At 37.1% G+C, this 17,906-nt stretch overlaps 1 protein-coding gene across 1 annotated transcript in view; it reads right to left on the bottom strand.

Annotated features, from left to right (window-relative positions):
* Window positions 1-17,906, bottom strand: part of ADGB (androglobin) — a 208,058-nt gene that overhangs the window by 7,058 nt on the left and 183,094 nt on the right. The window contains exons 31-33 of the mRNA XM_004044802.5: window positions 15,792-15,968; window positions 14,874-14,976; window positions 12,131-12,352 (exon numbers count right to left, since the gene is read on the bottom strand). Of these exons, the coding sequence (XP_004044850.4) occupies window positions 12,131-12,352; window positions 14,874-14,976; window positions 15,792-15,968 (502 nt within the window). The remainder of the gene's footprint in view (window positions 1-12,130; window positions 12,353-14,873; window positions 14,977-15,791; window positions 15,969-17,906) is intronic.

Below are 17,906 nucleotides of genomic sequence, written 5' to 3'. Positions count from 1 at the left end.
TACCGGGCTTGGGATATAAATAGATTTTTTTACATATTTATACTGAAATACTGAAAACAGTATTTTACCTTCAATAAACTTGTAGTCCAGTGGAGTAGGCAATATATAAAAGATAAACACTGAAAATCAAATTAGCAGCAGCTTTTTAATCCATAGACCAGTATCGAGCCCACAAGAACAGATTTAAAAGACTTGAGTCTAGGATGTTAACTTTTCAGCATTTCCAGACCACTGATTTTTTTTTAAAAAAAGCTACTGAAGTATAATTTACATATATAAAATTCAACCATTTTAAGGTTCTAATTCAATACTTCTTAGTAAATTTACCAAGTTGTGTGACCATCGACAAAATCCAGTTTTAAAACATTTTCATCATCCAAATAAGATCTCTCTTGTGTCCTATAATAGTCACTTTGTGTTCTCACCACAAACTCCGGGCAATCATTAATCTACTTATGTCTCTACAGATTTGTCTTTCCTGGACATTTTATGTAAGTAGGAGTAGATTACTGGGTCATATGGTAAAATTCTTCAGCTTTCAAAGAAAGTGTCAAACCACGGTGTTTTGATCATTATTTTTAACTTTATGACCAATTTTGAAATTACATAGTAAAAATCTCCCTGCTTGGTTCATTTAAAAAAAAAAAATTATTTTTAAGAGCAGTTTTAGGGCCGGGCGCGGTGGCTCACGCCTGTAATCCCAACACTTTGGGAGGCCAAGGCGGGTGGATCACGAGGTCAGGAGTTCAAGACCAGCCCGACCAAGATGGTGAAAACCCCATCTCTACTAAAAATACAAAAATTAGCTGGGCACAGTGGCAGCTGCCTGTAATCCCAGCTACTCAGGAGGCTGAGGCAGGAGAATCGCTTGAACCCGGGCGGCAGAGGTTGCAGTGAGCCAAGATCGCACCATTGCACTCCAGCCTGGGCGAGACAGAGTGAGACTCTGTCTCAGAAAACAACAACAACAACAACAACAAAAGAAACAGTTTTACGTTTCACAGTAAAATTGAGTGGAAGTACATACAGAGATATCCCATATCCCCCTTCCTCCTACACACACATTGTAGCCTCCCCCATTATTAACATCCCCTACCAGAGTGGTACATATATTCAAAATCACACTATCTGCAAACAAATACAGTCTCCCTCCCTCCCTCTCTCCCTCTCTCCCTCCCTGCCTGCCTGCCTTCCTTCCTTCCTTCCTTTCTTCCTTTTTTTTTTTTTCTCCCCCCAGAGTCTTGCTCTGTTGCTAGACTGGAGTGCAGTGGCGCGATCTTGGCTCACTGCAATTTCCGCCTCCCTGGTTCAAGCGATTCTCATGCTTCAGCCTCCCAAGTAGCTGGGATTACAGGCACGCGCCACCACGCCAAGCTAATTTTTGTATTTTTAGTAGAGACAGTTTCAACACGTTGGTCAGGAGTTTTCTTTCTTTCTTCCCAGTTAGTGTCTCTTTTTAGTTCATTTCCTTGTCTTACTGTATTTTCTAGGAGTCTTGTACATGTTGAAAAAGAGTGGTAAGAGAGGACATCTTTGGCTTGCTCCTGATTTTAGTGGGAAAGCTTCTAATTCCTCACCATTAATAAAATGTAGGCCATAGGTTTTTTTGTAGAAAAGTCTTTATCAGGATGAGTAAGTTCCCCTCCCACTTGGATCTTCTTTTTCAAAATTATTTTGGCTTTTCTGTTTTTTTTTTTTTTTTGCATTTCCATATAAGTTTTGGGATTAGCATGTCAAATTCTGTAAAATGTCTACTGTGATTTTGATAGAGATTATACTGAATTTATAGATCAATTTGAGGGGTATTACTATCTGAACAATAGGTCTTATAGTCCAAAACATAAATGATCTCTATATTTAGATAATTTAAAATTTCCTTTGGTGATGTTTTGTAGTTTTCAATACATAAATTCTACACTTGGTTAAATTTATTTCCATGTATTTATTATTGATGCTGTTGTGAATAAAACTGTCTTAATTTCAATTTTGATTGTTCATCAATAATATGTAGAAATAAAAATGATTTGTTTACTAATCTTACATCATGTGACCCTGCCAAACTCACTTATTCACAGTTTTTTTTTTTTCTGTTTTTTAGAAGTTTAGCATATAGGAGAGTGTTGTCAGAGAATACAGTTTTACTTCTTCATTTCTAAGACTGATGTGTTTTATTTCTCTTTCTTGACTGAACTAGCAAGAACCTCCATTAAAATGTGGAATGTAAGTGGTTACAGTAGACATCCTGCCTTGTTCTTGACCTTAGGCTAAAATTATTCAGTTGTTCACCTTTCAGTATGATGTTTACCATAGGTTTTTCATAACTATCCTTTATTGGTCTGAGGAAATCCCCTTGTATTACCAGTTTGTTGTGAGTTTCTTTCTTTGTTCCTTCTCCCACTGTTGGTGCATTATTTTTATATATGTTTGTACATTATAAGCCCAACAATATAGTTTTATAATAATTGTTAAATAAGTAAACAAATGGAAAAATCTATTTACGTTGTCTTCTAAAATTTACCTACATAATTACCTTTCTTTGTGAATGTGAATTCCCTTTGGATGTCACCTTCTTTCAGCCTGAAGGACTTCCTTTTGTATTTGTTTTAAGGCAGATCATCTGGAAACAAATTATCAAGTAAGCACAAACAAGTGCTTGTTTATTGTGAATGTGTTTAAATTTGCCTTAATTTCTATGAATTTTCTTTATTTCCTTTGTTTTCTGTCTCATTAAAATTTTTTTATTCCTTCTTTCTTTAGGCCTACTTTATTACTTTCTATCCAACTTGTTTTTTTTTTCACTGCTGACTCTCCAACTATTATTTGTTTATTTATTTCTGTATTATCAATAGGTTTTTTTGGGAACAGGATAATGCTTGTTTACATGGATAAATTCTTTAGTGGTGATTTCTGAGATTTTGGTGCACCCATTACTTGAGCTGTGTACACTGTACCCAATGTGTAGTCTTTTAGCTCTCACCTTCCTCTTATCCTTCCCCTAGTCCCCAAGTCCACTGTATCATTCTTATGCCTTTGTGTTCTCATAGCTTAGCTCCCACTTATAAGTGAGAACATACAATGTTTCATTTTTCATTCCTGGGTTAGTTCACTTTGAATGTGGTCTCCAACTGCATCCAGGTTGCTGTGAATGCCATTATTTCATTTCCTTTTATGGCTGAGTAGTATTCCATAGTGTGTGTGTATATATGTATATATATGTATACATGTATGTGTGTATATATGTATATATATATATATACACCACATTTTCTTTATCTACTTTTCAGTTGATGGGCTGGTTGGTTGATGGGTTGGTTGATGGACTGGTTCTGTATTTTGCAATTGCAAATTGTGCTGCTATAAACGTGTGTACAAGTGTCTTTTTCATATAGTGACTTCTTTTCCTTTGGGTAGGTACCCTGTAGTGGGATTGCTGGATCAAATGGTAGTTGTACTTTTAGTTCTTTAAGGAATCTCCACACTGTTTTCCATGGTGGTTGTACTAGTTTACATTCCTACCAGCAGTATAAAAGTCTTCCCTTTTCATCATGCCCACACCCAGATCTATTACTTTTTGTTTTTTTGATTGTGGCCATTCTTGCAGGAATAAGGTAGTATCACATTGTGGTTTTGATTTGCGTTTCTCTGATAATTAGTGATGTTGAGCATTTTTTCATATATTTGTTGGCCATTTGTGTATCTTATTTTGAGATTGTCTATTCATGTCCTTAGCCTACTTTTTGATGGGGTTATTTGTTATTTTTTCTTGATTTGTTTGAGTTCCTTGTAGATTCTGGATATTTGTCCTTTGTCGAATGCATAGTTTGGGAAGAATTTCTCCCACTCTGTGAGTTGTCTGTTTACTCTGCTGATTATTTCTTTTGCTGTGCTGAAGCTTTTTAGTTTAATTCTCATTTATTTATGTTTTTGTTGCATTTGCTTTTGGGTTCTTGGTCATGAAATCTTTGCCTAAGGGGTTTTTCTGATGTTATCTCCTGGAATCTTTATGGTTTCTGGTCTTAGATTTAAGTCTTTGATCCATCTTGAGTTGATTTCTGTATAAGATGAGAGATGAGGATACAGTTTCATTCTTCTACATGTGGCTTGCCAATTATCCCAGCACCATTTGTTGAAAAGTGTGTCCTTTCCCCACTTTCTGTTTTGTTTGCTTTTTAAAGAACAGATGGCTGTAAGTAATTGACTTTATTTCTGGGTTCTCTATTCTGTTCCATTGTTTATGTCTCTGTTTCCATGCAAGTACCATGCTGTTTTGGTAACTGTAGCCTTGTAGTATAGTTTGAAGTTGGGCAATGTGATGCCTCCAGATTTCTTTTTGCTTAGTCTTGCTTTGGCTATGCAGATTGGTCGTGCTTTCACTATGTAGGCTCTTTTTTGGTTCCAAATGAATTTTTGGATTGTTTTTTCTAGTTCTGTGAAGAATGATGATGGCATTTTGATGGGAATTGCATTGAATTTGTAGATGGCTTTTGGCAGTATGGTCATTTTGACAATATTGATTCTACCCATCCATGAGCATGGGATGTGTTTTCATTTGTTTGTGTCATCTATGATTTCTTCCAGCAGTGTTTTATAGTTTTCCTTTTAGAGCTCTTTCACCTCCTTGGTTAGGTAAATTCCTAAGTTTTTTTTCTTTGCAGCTATTATGAAAGGGATTGAGTTCTTGATTTTTTTCTCACTTTGGTTGCTACTGGTGTATAACAGTGCTACTTATTTGTGTACATTGATGTTTCATCCTGAAACTTTACTGAATTCATTTATCAGATCTAGGAGCTTTTTGAATGAGTCTTTAGGGTTTTCTCAGTATACGATCATGTCATCAGCAAACAGCGAGTTTGACTTCCATGGTGCATATGTACCACATTTTCTTTATCCCATCTGTCACTGATGGGCATTTAGGTTGCTTCCATGTCTTTGCTATTCTGAGTAGTGCTGCAATGAACATTCACATGCATGTGTCTTTATGGTAGGATGATTTATATTCCTCTGGGTACACATCCAGTAATGGGATTGCTACATCAAATGGTTGAACTAACTTACACTCCCACCAACAGTGTATAAGTGTTCCTTTTTCTCCACAACCTGACCAGCATCTGTTATTTTTGGACTTTTTAATAATAGCCATTCTGGCTGGTGTGAGATGGTATCTCATTGTGGTTTTAATTTATAGTTTTCTAATGATCAGTGACATTGAGCTTTTTTCATGTGCTTATTGGCTGCATGTATGTCTTCTTTAGAAAAATGTCTGTTCATGTCCTTTTCCAACTTTTTAATGGGGTTTTTTTCTCTTATAAATTTGTTTAAGTTCCTTATAGATGCTGAACATTACAACTTTGTCAGATGGATAGTTTGCAAAAATTTTCTCCCTTTCTGTAGGTTGTTTGTTTACTCTGTTGATAGTTTCTTTTACTGTGCAGAAGCTCTTAAGTTTAATAAGATTCTACTTGTTAATTTTTGCTTTTGTTGCAATTGCTTTTAGGTGTCTTTGTCATGAAATTTTTGCCTGTTCCCATGTGCAATTGATATACCACATTGTAGTTACTCTGCATTCTGATTCCCCAAGGGATTATTGTGGCTTTTCTTTGTTTAGTTGTTTACTTTGCAATTTGATTCTAGAGTCTTATTTCCCCTGCAATTTTCAGCTAATGATGTTTCTAATGATTTTCTTTAATTTTTATTTATTTTTAATCCTGGCTTCCTTGGGGTCACCAATGGGTCAGAATAGGGGTCATTCAATATTTTCTCGAAGATTTCTCTTAAACACCTTGATTCAGTAAAGCTTCCACTCTTGACAAGGAGACCTTTATGTAGTTTAGAGTACACATTCAAAGTTCTGGCAGTGTACAAAGCTGTCCCCACTTTCACTGGTTTAAAGTCTCATACTCAAACAAGGACAAGTAGATAAGATGGACCCTCTGTAGTCTCTCCTTTTTTGTTGTGGTTCTCAGTTTTAGTAATTATTTTTTATTTAGTTTTATGCCTTCAGTTGATTTTTAGGTTTCTAAAATATTTTAATAATTTTTTTCTAGTTTATTGTTGCTTCTTGCTGTTTTTGGGAGAGGATGTGTCAAGTTCTCACTCTCCTATTCCCCAGGTCCCACCCCCCTTTCCTTAACTATTTAATTTTGCATGTAAATGTGGTTGTAATAGGCCACAGTAATATTTAATACTGAAAATTGCTTAATTTATAATTTGTTAGAAGTTATAACTCATTCAGAGTTGTAATTTACTACAAACTTTTAAAAAATATGGAAAACAATAATATCCAAATTATTTTTTAATTTTTTCAAAAATATACAAAATCATGATAAACTTGTGAGAAAACAGTAAGGTTTTTTCTCCAATGGGACAATAGAACACAGGGAGCCACTCAGTTTGCTCCCAACACCCCTTTCCAGCCACTCACCGGAGCTACCTTGGCAAGTACTCTAGGAGTATGGGAAAATGAAAACAATAAACTCACAACCTTTTTAACATACACAACCAGTTCTGTCTACCCAGCCAAGGCATATTCTTCTTATGTGGAACTTCAACTTATATCTGTCTCCTTACCAGCTGGACAGGCACCTGCACGTTAGTCTTCCTAATTGCCAACATTAACATTGCCCCAGGAAATCAGACCCTACCAGTGCTCCTCAAAGCTCAAATCTGTCAGCGCAGGGCCATACAACTAATACCCCTACATATAGGGTTAGGAATGGCCACTGCTACAGGAACCGGAATAGCCAGTTTATCTACTTCATTATCCTACTACCACACACTCTCAAAGGATTTCTCAGACAGTTTGCAAGAAATAACAAAATCTGTCCTTACTCTACAAACCCAAATAGATTCTTTGGCAGCAGTGACTCTCCAAAACCACTGAGGCCTAGACCTCCTCACTGCTGAGAAAGAAGGACTTTGTACCTTCTTAGGGGAAGAGTGTTGCTTTTACACTAACCAGTCAGGGATAGTACAAGACGCAGCCCGGCATTTACAGGAAAAGGCTTCTGAAATCAGACAACACCTTTCAAACTCTTATACCAACTTCTGGAGTTGGGTGACATGGCTTCTCCCCTTTCTAGTTCCCGTGACAGCCATCTTGCTATTACTCGCCTTCGTGCCCTATATTTTTAACCTCCTTGTCAAATTTATTTCCTCCAGGATCAAGGCCATCAAGCTACAGATGGTCTTACAAATGGAACCCCAAATGAGCTCAACTCATAACTTCTACTGAGGACCCCTGGACTGACCCACTGGCTGTTTGACTGGCCTAGAGAGCTCCTCTCTGGAGGACACTACAACTGCAGGGCCCCTTCTTTGCCCCCATCCAGCAGGAAGTAGCTACAGTGGTCATCACCCCATTCCCAACAGCAGCTGGGGTGTCCTGTTTAGTGGGGGGATTGAAAGGTGAAGCCAGATTGACTTCCTGGGTCAAGTGGGGACTTGGAGAACTTTTCTGTCTTACAAGAGGATTGTAAAATGCACCAATCAGCACTCTGTAGCTAGCAAAGGGATTGTAAAATGCACCAATCAGCACTCTGTAAAACACACCAATCAGTGCTCTGTAAAACGCGCCAATCATCAGGAGTCTAAAAGTAGCCAATCGTGGGGAGGATTGAAAAAAGGGCAATCTGATAGGACAGAAACAGAACATGGGACAGGACAAATAATGGAATAAAAGCTGGCCACCACAGCCAGAAGCAGCAACCTGCTTTGGTCCCCTTCCATGTTGTGGAAGCTTTGTTCTTTTGCTCTTCAAAATAAACCTTGCTACCACTCACTCCTTGGGTCCATGCCATCTTTAAGAGCTGTAACACTCACTGCGAAGGTCTGTGGCTTCATTCTTGAAGTCAGCGAGACCAGGAACCCACTGGAAGGAACCAACTCCAGACACAATGGGGTACAAACATTAAAATGATAATAAATGTTTTCAAGTGTTTGAGAAATGTCTTGAAGACATTTTGTGCTTGGAGATAGGCTGCTTGGTCTAGGTCTTCCTTTCCTGCTGACTTTTATCTTTCCTCCCTGTTCTTATTTCTCCTCTCTATGCAAAAGTATACCTGTTCACAACTATGTAGACTTTATTGAAAATGTCCAAAGACTCTGATGGCCAAAGGTGTGAAGAAATTAGGAGCAGATGAGCTGAAACTGGGGCATGAGCTTCCATGCCTTACAACACTGGTCTGGGACTCTGGGTAAAAAAAAAAGTCTGTGCTGTGACTGCCCCTGGGCTGGTATAAAATGATGAATCATGATTATAGTCAATTTTCTCAATTTAAAGATTACCTTATTAGTTTCAGAGCACAGTGCAGACTGCATGGGTGGAGGTTGGTGCAGCCTTGGAGAAAACATTGATGAAAGAAATTGAAGGTGACATAAATAAATAGAAAAACATCCTGTGTTCATAGACTGGAAGAATTAATGTTAAAATGTCCATACCACTCAAAGCAATCCACAAATTCAATACAATCCCTACCAAAATTCTAATGTCGTTCTTCAGAGAAGTAGACAAAAAGATTCCTAAAATTTGTATGGAACCCCAAAAGCCACCATATATTCAAAGCCATCTGGACCAAAAATAACGAGGGAGGCATCACCAGACTTCAAAACATATTAAAAAGCTATACTAATCAAAACAACATGGTACTGGCATAAAAACAGACACATCAACAAATGGAATAGAGGCTAAGTGTGGTGGCTCACGCCTGTCATCCTAGCACTTTGGGAGGCCAAGGTGGGAGCATAGCTTGAGCCCAGGAATTCAAGAACAGCCAGGGCAATATGGTAAGACTGCATCTCTACAAAAATTAAAAAAAAAAAAAAAAAGCAAGGTGCGGTGGCACATGCCTGTAGTCTCAGCTACCTAGGAAGCTGAGGTGGAGAACTGCTTGAGCCCAGGAGGTTGAGGCTGCAAGGAGCTGTTATTGTGCCACTGAGCTCCAGTTTGGGTGACCAAGCAAGGCCCTGTCTCAAAATAAAAACTAAACTGAAAACAAATGGAACAGAACACACAATGGGAAACAGAAATCTCTTCAATAAATGGTGTTTGGAAAACCTGATATTCACATACAAAAGAAATAAAATGGACCCTTATATAAGAATCAGCTTAGGCCAGGGTGGCTCATGCCTGTAAACCCAGAACTTTAGGAGGCTGAGGCTGGAGGATTCCTTGAGCCCAGAAATTTGAGACTAGCCTGGGCAACATAGTGAGACCTCATCTCTATAAAAAATAAAATAGTCACCAGAAATGGTGGCATGCGCTTATAGTCTCAGCTACTCAGGAGGCTGAGGTGGGCAGATCACTTGAGTCTGGGAGGTTGAGGCTGTAGTGAGCCATGATTGAGCCACTGTACTCCAACCTTTCTAAAAATAAAACAAAAACCAAAAATGATCAACTAAAAATAGATTAAAAACTTAAACATAAGTCCAGAAAGTATAAAACTACTAGAAGAAAAACAGGAGAAACAGCCCATGATATTAGTGTGGGCAATATTTTCTTTGAATATGATCCTAAAAGCACAGAAACAAAAGTAAAAATAGACAAGTAGGACTGTACCAAACTAAAAACCTTTGCTGTGCAAATGAAACAATGAAAAGTGATAAGTCAACCCATAGGTTGAGATAAAATATTTGCAAACCATACACTGGATAAGAGGCTAATATTCAATACATACAAGGAACTTAAGCTACTCAATAATAAGAAAGCAAATAACTAGATTAAAAAATGGGTAAAGAACTTGAATAGATATTACTCAAAAGAAGAGACACAAATGACCCACACATATATAGAAAGATGATTAACATCTCCAGTCATCAGAAAAATGCATATTAAAACCACAATGAGATACTACCTCATACCTGTTACATTGGCTGTTATAAAAAAAGATGAGAGATAACAAGCATTGGTGAGAGTGTGAATAAAAGGGAACTCAGGTACACTTTGGTGGTACTGGGAATTATTACAAGCCATTTGAAACACCAGTATGGAGGTTATTCAAGAAACTGAAAGTAGAATTACCACATGATCCAGCAATCCTGCCTGTGGGTATATATCCAAAAGAATTAAAATAAGTACGTGAAAGAGGTGTCTGTACTTGTATGTGCATTACGTTATTCACAACAGCCAATATATGGAAAGGACCAAAGTACGCATCAATAGAGGAATGGATTTTTAAAAATGTGGTATGTAGACACAATGGAATGCTCTTCAGCCTTTAACGAACAGAAAATTCTGTCATTTGCAACATTATGGACAAACCTGGAGGACAAGATGCTAAGTAAAAAAGCCAGCCACAGAGAGACAAATGCGGCATGATCTCATTTATACGTGGAATCTAAAAATGTTGAACTTGTAGATATAGATATTAGGATGGTGGTTACCAGAGGCTGGGTGGTCATAGTGTAGTGGACAAGGAAAGGGAAAATGTTGGTCAAAGGGTATAGTTAGTTTCAGTTAGCTAGGAGGAATAGGTTCTGGTGTTCTATTGCACAGCTTGGTGAACACAGCTAACAATTTATTGGATGTTTCAAAATAGCTAAAAGAGTGGATATTAAATGATCTCACTCCAAGGAAATAATAAGTATTTGAGGTAATGAATATATTTATTAGCCTGATTTGATCATTCCATAACCTACACACGTATCAAAACATCCCATTGTACCCCATAAATATATATAATTATTTGTTAATTAAAAATGAAATTTCAAAAAGGATTACTTTGTTAGCACATAACTAAATAATTTGATATCAGAATTTAAGTTGCATTGTTTTGGCTACATTTTTCTATTTTATAGATCTTTAACTAAGGATGAGGAAAAGTTTGTGTTCAGTTTGAGATCACAATATATGGAGACCAAAGAGCTGGGTGTAAGTCCAGGTTCTACCCAAACTGCATCAGTTTCCTGCCCTTGGGTGAGTTATTTGCCAATTCTGTCATTTTAGAAGTGGAGATAGCAATATATGCTTTCTCTAATTCCTGGAATCTCAAGTGAGATAAGAGTGGAAAAATTACTCTACAAATTAAATATTAATATTAAATGAAATGTGTTCTAATGAGTTTTACTGCTACCATCATGTGAGCTATTACCTATTGAATGGGCATGTACTTTCAAAATATTGGTTAAAAAATATCAGAATCTCTTGTTAGTATAGTAAAATATTCCTTTTAATTTTGGAATTTTCCTCTCAGTATGGAAATCACTTAAGGACATACTTTAGCTTTAAACACTTCTTAATTTAAAAATTCTCAGAATTGTTTAGCAATTTTGAGAAAAGAACCATTGTTGGCTTTTCTGAGAATGCTTCTTTCTAAGATTTCTTTCTTTGCTGTCTGGGTTCAAAACAAGTAGAAAAATAGAGTAAGATTATACTATTGATCCAGGTTTAATCGGAGGATGTAGCTTGATGTGAGAGACAAATGGGCCATGATCACCTGAAGCTGACTGACTGTTCCAGCACAGTCTAGGTAGTGCTCACACCTGAGGGAGAAGCAGTGCTTCCATGGGCAGCCTCATTCATTCTCTCCAAATGCATTAATAGGACATTTAGTTCCCTTTAAGACAGAAGGAGTTGAGGAGTTGCTTAGGAATTCATGGAAACCAGGAGTGTGGAAAGGCATTTTCCTTTGATCAGGGTTTTAGTTCAGTTTAGTGAACAGATATGAATCCATATAGAAATGAATCAGGTCAGGGTGACTTGTGCACCACTGAAAATTGCTCTTTTTCAACATTTAAAAAATGACATTCTTAAAATTTGCTATGAAAGGTAAAAAGGAAATCTATCTTGTAGCATACTACAGATAACACAAAGAAATCTGTGTTTAACGACAAGTGTATGTGTGAATGCTGACATTTTATTTCTAGCATTTGTAGACACAGAAAACCTATACACAGAAAAAATATACCTGCAAATCTGTAGGGGGGCTTTTGCCCACTTTTGTCTTTTGGTTAATATTTAGTAATCAGGTCCTTGAGCAAATTCCCAACTCCGTTAAGTAAAATGAAAATCTATATATCGGAAAGACACCTTTTCTTCTTTTATAGCCCTAGCCGTCACTTATGTTTAAGTTAAAATCTTTTCCATAATTTTTATTTGAAAATACATGTTTATGTTACCAATGACATCAATACTTACGAATGTTTTCCTTCCGCGTGCTCTGCTCGTGCTCTTCCTTCCCTAGTGAAGACACTCCTCCACTTTCACTACTCGTGGATTTTGCCACATCCCTCAAGCCTTTGGTCAATTGCCACTTCTTCCACACCGCACTCCCTGATCCTGTTTGTGTCATCTCTTTGCTCTCTGAACCTGCAGAATTCTTTGAGTTTGGTTCTTTTACACCACGTGCAGCTGTTTCTACTACAACATGACATGTGCATTACTGAAAAAGCTGGCATTCCATGAAATCACATGCAAACAGTAACAGGGCTTGATGATGGGAGCACAGATTTAGAGCAGATGACTCAAAAGCTCTATAACTTCTAACCAGAGCACTAGCAAAAGTTATGACTGTCATCCTAGAAGGCTGACCCAGGCAGGAAGTGTGTCTGAAAACTGCCTCCATATATTAAAATGTCACATAAAAATAGAGGCTTTTAGAAGTTGGGACAGCATAAATGGAAATGGGATATTTGAATTATTGGGGATGCTGTGAAGGTCGGCCCTGGAGGAAGTACAACTAGCCCTATGCTGACAATGCTTCATAATAGATAAGGTGTTCCTCTCTGCAGGAGGATCCCTGTATGCAGACATTCATTTAAAATTGTCTTAAACTAGAGCTGAACAGAGCTCTTTCTTGTGACGTCATAAAGCTGGGAAGTTTTTTCTTGATACTCTGAGTCTATTCAGTGTTCCAGATCCCTAGCCTAGGAAAAACTATGTAAAACCTACCATAATTTCCTCATTATATAGAGACATTATTTTCCTGTTTATCAATTGCAGGTGACCAAATTCATGTTATGTTCTGCATTGAATGAAAGGTGGCAATAGGAAAGTACTTAAGAGCATGAAGAAATGTTGAAATAAGAAAGGTGGCAATAGGAAAGTACTTAACAGCATGAAGAAATGTTGAAATAAGAGGCAGATATTCAGTAGTCAAAAGTCGATTCCTTAAAAATATTATTAAAGTTGATATATCCCTAGAGCAAGACTGATTGAGGAAAAAAAAGGTAAAAAGGAAACTTATTCCAGTAAGTTGAACCTACATAAAATAGACAAGTTTCTTATAAAATGAAGCTTACTATTCCAGGCACAGTAAGAAATAAAATAACTAAATAGTGAGACATACGGGGTATTTATGAGTCTAAATTGAAGTTCAAGAATAGGCAAAATTATTTGATGGTGATGGGGGTCAACTAGTTGTTACCTTGAGGGAGGAAATGACTTGGAAACAAACGAGGAGGACTTTAGTATGTGGTGTTTCCAATCTTGATCTAAGCAGTGGCCACTGAGTATTCACATGCAAAAATTAATCGAGCTGTACAGTTACAATTTGTGGCTTTTATTGTATGTGTGTTCTATGACAGGGTCAGGGTCTCTGAGCCCTGTTCTCAACTAGGCCTTGTCCTTGGCCTGCTGACCCCAGTTTTAGCAAAAAATCCTGCTAAGTCAGTTTATCCAGAATCCTTCCCCACTTGATATCAAATCAAGTTCCTCTTTCCTGACCCTTGACACCTAACCAAGTTCCTCTTAGTAATTTACCATCTACTCCCTCACCTGGACTGTTGGTTTTAATTCCCCACTTGTTCCTGTTGTATCTATGGTTGAATTCAATCTTTCTCCCCTACTTCAGTAGTCTGGAATAAAGTCTTTTGGTCATTTTTAATGTATTCAGTGTAATATTTTATACACATACATTAAAACAAAATATAAAAAATAATAATCTGTAGCCTAAAGGACAAGAACTGAATCCTATTCACCTTTGTTTTCCTAGCATTACATTAGACTCTATTGGAGGAGTGAGTACTTGAGTTAGAAATATTTCAAATCCCAACTTCATCACTTTTGAGATGGATGACTTAGGAAGAATAAGGTGGCTCTCTGAGCTTTGGTCTCTTTATCTCTAAGATGAGTCGAGTAAGTAATACATACCTCATAGTTGCTATAGGTTAAAGTGAGATAATAAATGTAAAATGCTTTGCCTATCCCAGGATAACAGAATTAGGATGGTATTTGCTATTCACACTGTTCATATGAAAAGTTAAGAGATATTATTTTTATAAGAACTATTGAATTACATTACTGAATATATAAAAATGGAAAAGCATGATTTGGGATGTGAACGCCTCCTGCCTCCATGGACACCTCAGTGTGGCAATCGATGTAATCAGTCAAGTAGCTGTGAGAAGACACTGGCATTATGAAGGGCCTGTCTGCAGGCCAATTCTGTCTCTGGCCCTGAACTTAGACTATTACTGAGGGTCTCTGGTGCCTGTGTCCTTATTGATAAACTGGAATAATATTATAATATATACTTAAATGGGTTGATGTATGACTTCTTTTGTTATTGTTTATTATTATTAGAAAGGTACCAGACTTATAGTAGTAGACCTACCTTCAAGTTTTATACTGCTACTTTCTAACTAGGTTGCATCATTCTTTCTGGTTTTATCATTTGTTAAATGGAGAAAATCACATCTCCTTGCACAGTGTGTGTGAGGGGGGAGATGTAGGACTTAAATGGGAAAATGTGTGAAAGTGATTTGCAAATTGAAGCACTATTCATATAGTTATCTGAAATTGTGCGACTTTTTATAATCCTCAAGAAACGAGATTCTGAAATGTCTCCTTTTCACCAAGCACAACCCACTGATTATTTTTTTAAGAAGTGCAAATCACAGCTCTGTGCTCTGAGGCAGCTGGGGTGGTAGGATCCACTCACCTTCTTCCTTTGGTTTAGTTTGGCTTTCAGATATAGGCGGACTCTCAGCATCAGATGTTTTCTTAATGAACCCACTAAGGTAATGCAAACGAGCCTGAGAAGCCTAAAGAACAAACATGAGCAGCTTTTTAAAAGCTCTTCAAAAGCAACAACCAGTACAGGTAATACATGTTAATGGTATTCAATCGAAAACGAAACAGGAAAATGTGAATTAAATAGGGCAGTCTAAATGAAGCAGACCAGCTCTTCTTCATTATCAGATAAACTCAAATTCTGAATCATCCATGATTTTGACAGTTATTTTTGAGAATAGATGAAGAAGCAGCCCTAAAAAGAATACATTTCTGGGCATACTATCTTAGATGCAGTGGTTCCTGAATCTTTTTCATCTGCCCAATAACCCTGAGTTGTGACATGAAGCACTTACATGGTAATAGTGTCACTATGGCAATCGCTCTTACAGGAAATAGGTCAGAGACTCTCTAGGGTCTCTAGACTCTAGAGACTAGGTGTGTATATTCCACAAGGGGGCAGCACATGGTTTTTAAACCATCTAAGGCTGCGCAAAGTGTAGTAAAGCACATATTAAACATTTGAATGCTTTCTTACTTGGGGGTGTCAAGAGCAGACGTGCAGATAGCCAGGGCTATGTGAAAGAATGAGGTAGCCCATAGCGTGGGCCTATAATTGGTACCACCATGTGCTTTGTTTTTGCAAGTCCTTTGGGTAATCAGGAGGGTAACATTTTACAATGTGTCCAAAGGTGGTCCTAATGTAGTTATTCAATGCCTGTCTGATAAAATTTCAGATACCATTACTAAAAGACAGGCTATATGGTTTTTACCAGTATGACTATTTTTTTCAGAGCATGCCTAAGGAGGAAAAGTAAAAGATGACAGCTTTTCGAAATCAGGTGACCTTGATTGCTCTTCCTGGCTCAGTTGTCTCCCAGGCTTGTTTCATGGCTCGGATTTCATCTGCACGTTCTGTATCCTTTTTCACTTCAAATAAATCTGATTCATTGTGTTCAGTGACCAACCTCAAAATCCAGTAGGGTTTATTTGGGTCTTCTTGTTGAGGGTGAAGAGTGGATATCTGATAAAATAAAAACCTTTGGGTTGCATGCTTTCCTCCTTTCAAAAGGGTCTAGATTTTACCATATGATACATAATTTCACTATTAGGTATTTACTAGAGATAAATGAAAACATATTCACAAGACTTGTGCGAAAATGTTCATTGCAGTCTTATTCATAATACACACAAAACACCAACATATATGTCTATCAATCGAGGAATGGATAAACAAATTGTAATATAGTCATATAATTGGTTTCTGCTTAATATTAAAAAGTAATAAACTATTGATATACACCACAGACAGATATTATACTTTGATAAAGAAGTCAAACACAAAAGGGTACATCGTCTTTTATGTCATTAGTATGAAATTCCAGAGCAATTTAGGCAAAACTAATCTATGGTGACTGAAAGATCAGTTGTTACCAGGAGATGAGGTGTGAGAATTAGAAAATTGAATGCAACGAAGTTTGAGATTATTTCCATAAACTCGGGAATTATCTATAATTTATATCTTTATAGGGGCATGGATTACATGGTGAATACATTGATCAAAACTCACTGAATGTTATAACTATGAATTGTGCATTTCATGTATGCAAATTTTACTTAAAACTATACACATTAAATTATAAATTGTAATTATGTTCACTCATAGCATCTCTTCATAAAAATGAGAGGATAGTTGATCATTTCCAGGTCTGTATATACTTGCTACATATTCATCATGAAAATTAACAACATTTTAATGTCTCATGGGATCACCTGCATGTATCATAGGCTGGGAGACAAGTTTTACGTAGGTGAGGCTCATAGGTGGCAATTGGGTAGGAAGAGAGGATTGAAACTAATGTGGTTACATAGCACTTTACATAAGGTCGAGGCTATGTCAATTATCACTGATAAATAATGCAGCTGGGAAGAGTGGATTGATATAATCACTGAATACAGTTTCCACCTGCAGTTTGGTTTTAGTGTTACCAAATGACCTTGCTTTCTACAATATTTCCCTAATATTCTGGTGAGAATTGACTTTCGCAATTGGAAATTATTTTATTTCCTCCTTTTAACACAGGGTATGTTAGCTTTTATTATTTTTTAAATTGCTTAATACATGAATTTATCAGAGACTTTTCTGGGATCAAATTTTGATCAGGAAAGGGAGCACTGTGAAGGTACTAAGGGAGGTCTTCTTGTAGGAATCTATGGATTGGGTTAATCTTATTTACTTCTAAGGGTAGACTTCAGCTAAGAAATGAAATCTTCGAAATCTATAGGAACCATTCCTGGAGTCTGAAACAAGTCATCATCTCTTCTTATTTGTTAATTTTCCTTTATTGTCTATTTTCTTAATGGTACTGACATCCTACTTAGCTATTCCTGCTGGAAACCTGAGAGATGTACTTTGTTTCTTCTTGTTCCTTAACACCCACTTTGGATTAATAACTGCACCCCACCTTTTGTTTTCCAGATAGTTCTTGATCTGTCCCATCCTTCCTTTTTTCCTGTTCCTGACACACTTTGCACTCTTTTGCTTAGATTACTGAAGTATTTTCTTGAATTATCTTCCTCTCCTGTCTTTTCTCCTTTAAGTCCACACCCTTAAAAGCCACTAGGGTATCTGAAATGTAAATCTGATCATGTTAATGTGCTTCTTAAATACCCCTAGTTCCAGTCCTGCTTAACCTAGGCATAAATGGTGGGAAGATTTTGTGCTCATAGGTATCTTGTTTAGAGTGCACTGTTTTTTGGTAACTTGAAAATCTTTAGGCCTGTGTTTGCACTCCTCAAGTTTGCCATCCACATCCTTTTCCTTACCCTTAATCATTACAATTTTCTAACTGGCCCTGAAGGAGTTTAGACTCATAACCTCTGGACTGTATATAGAGTCCCAGCCTTCCAATGACGCTTTAAGGCCCTTTTCCAGCTGACCCTTACTGACCCCTCCAGCGTC

Source organism: Gorilla gorilla, chromosome 5 (genome assembly GCF_029281585.2).
Source record: "Gorilla gorilla gorilla isolate KB3781 chromosome 5, NHGRI_mGorGor1-v2.1_pri, whole genome shotgun sequence".
Taxonomy (NCBI): domain Eukaryota; kingdom Metazoa; phylum Chordata; class Mammalia; order Primates; family Hominidae; genus Gorilla; species Gorilla gorilla.
This window is presented reverse-complemented; position numbering and strand designations above follow the sequence as displayed.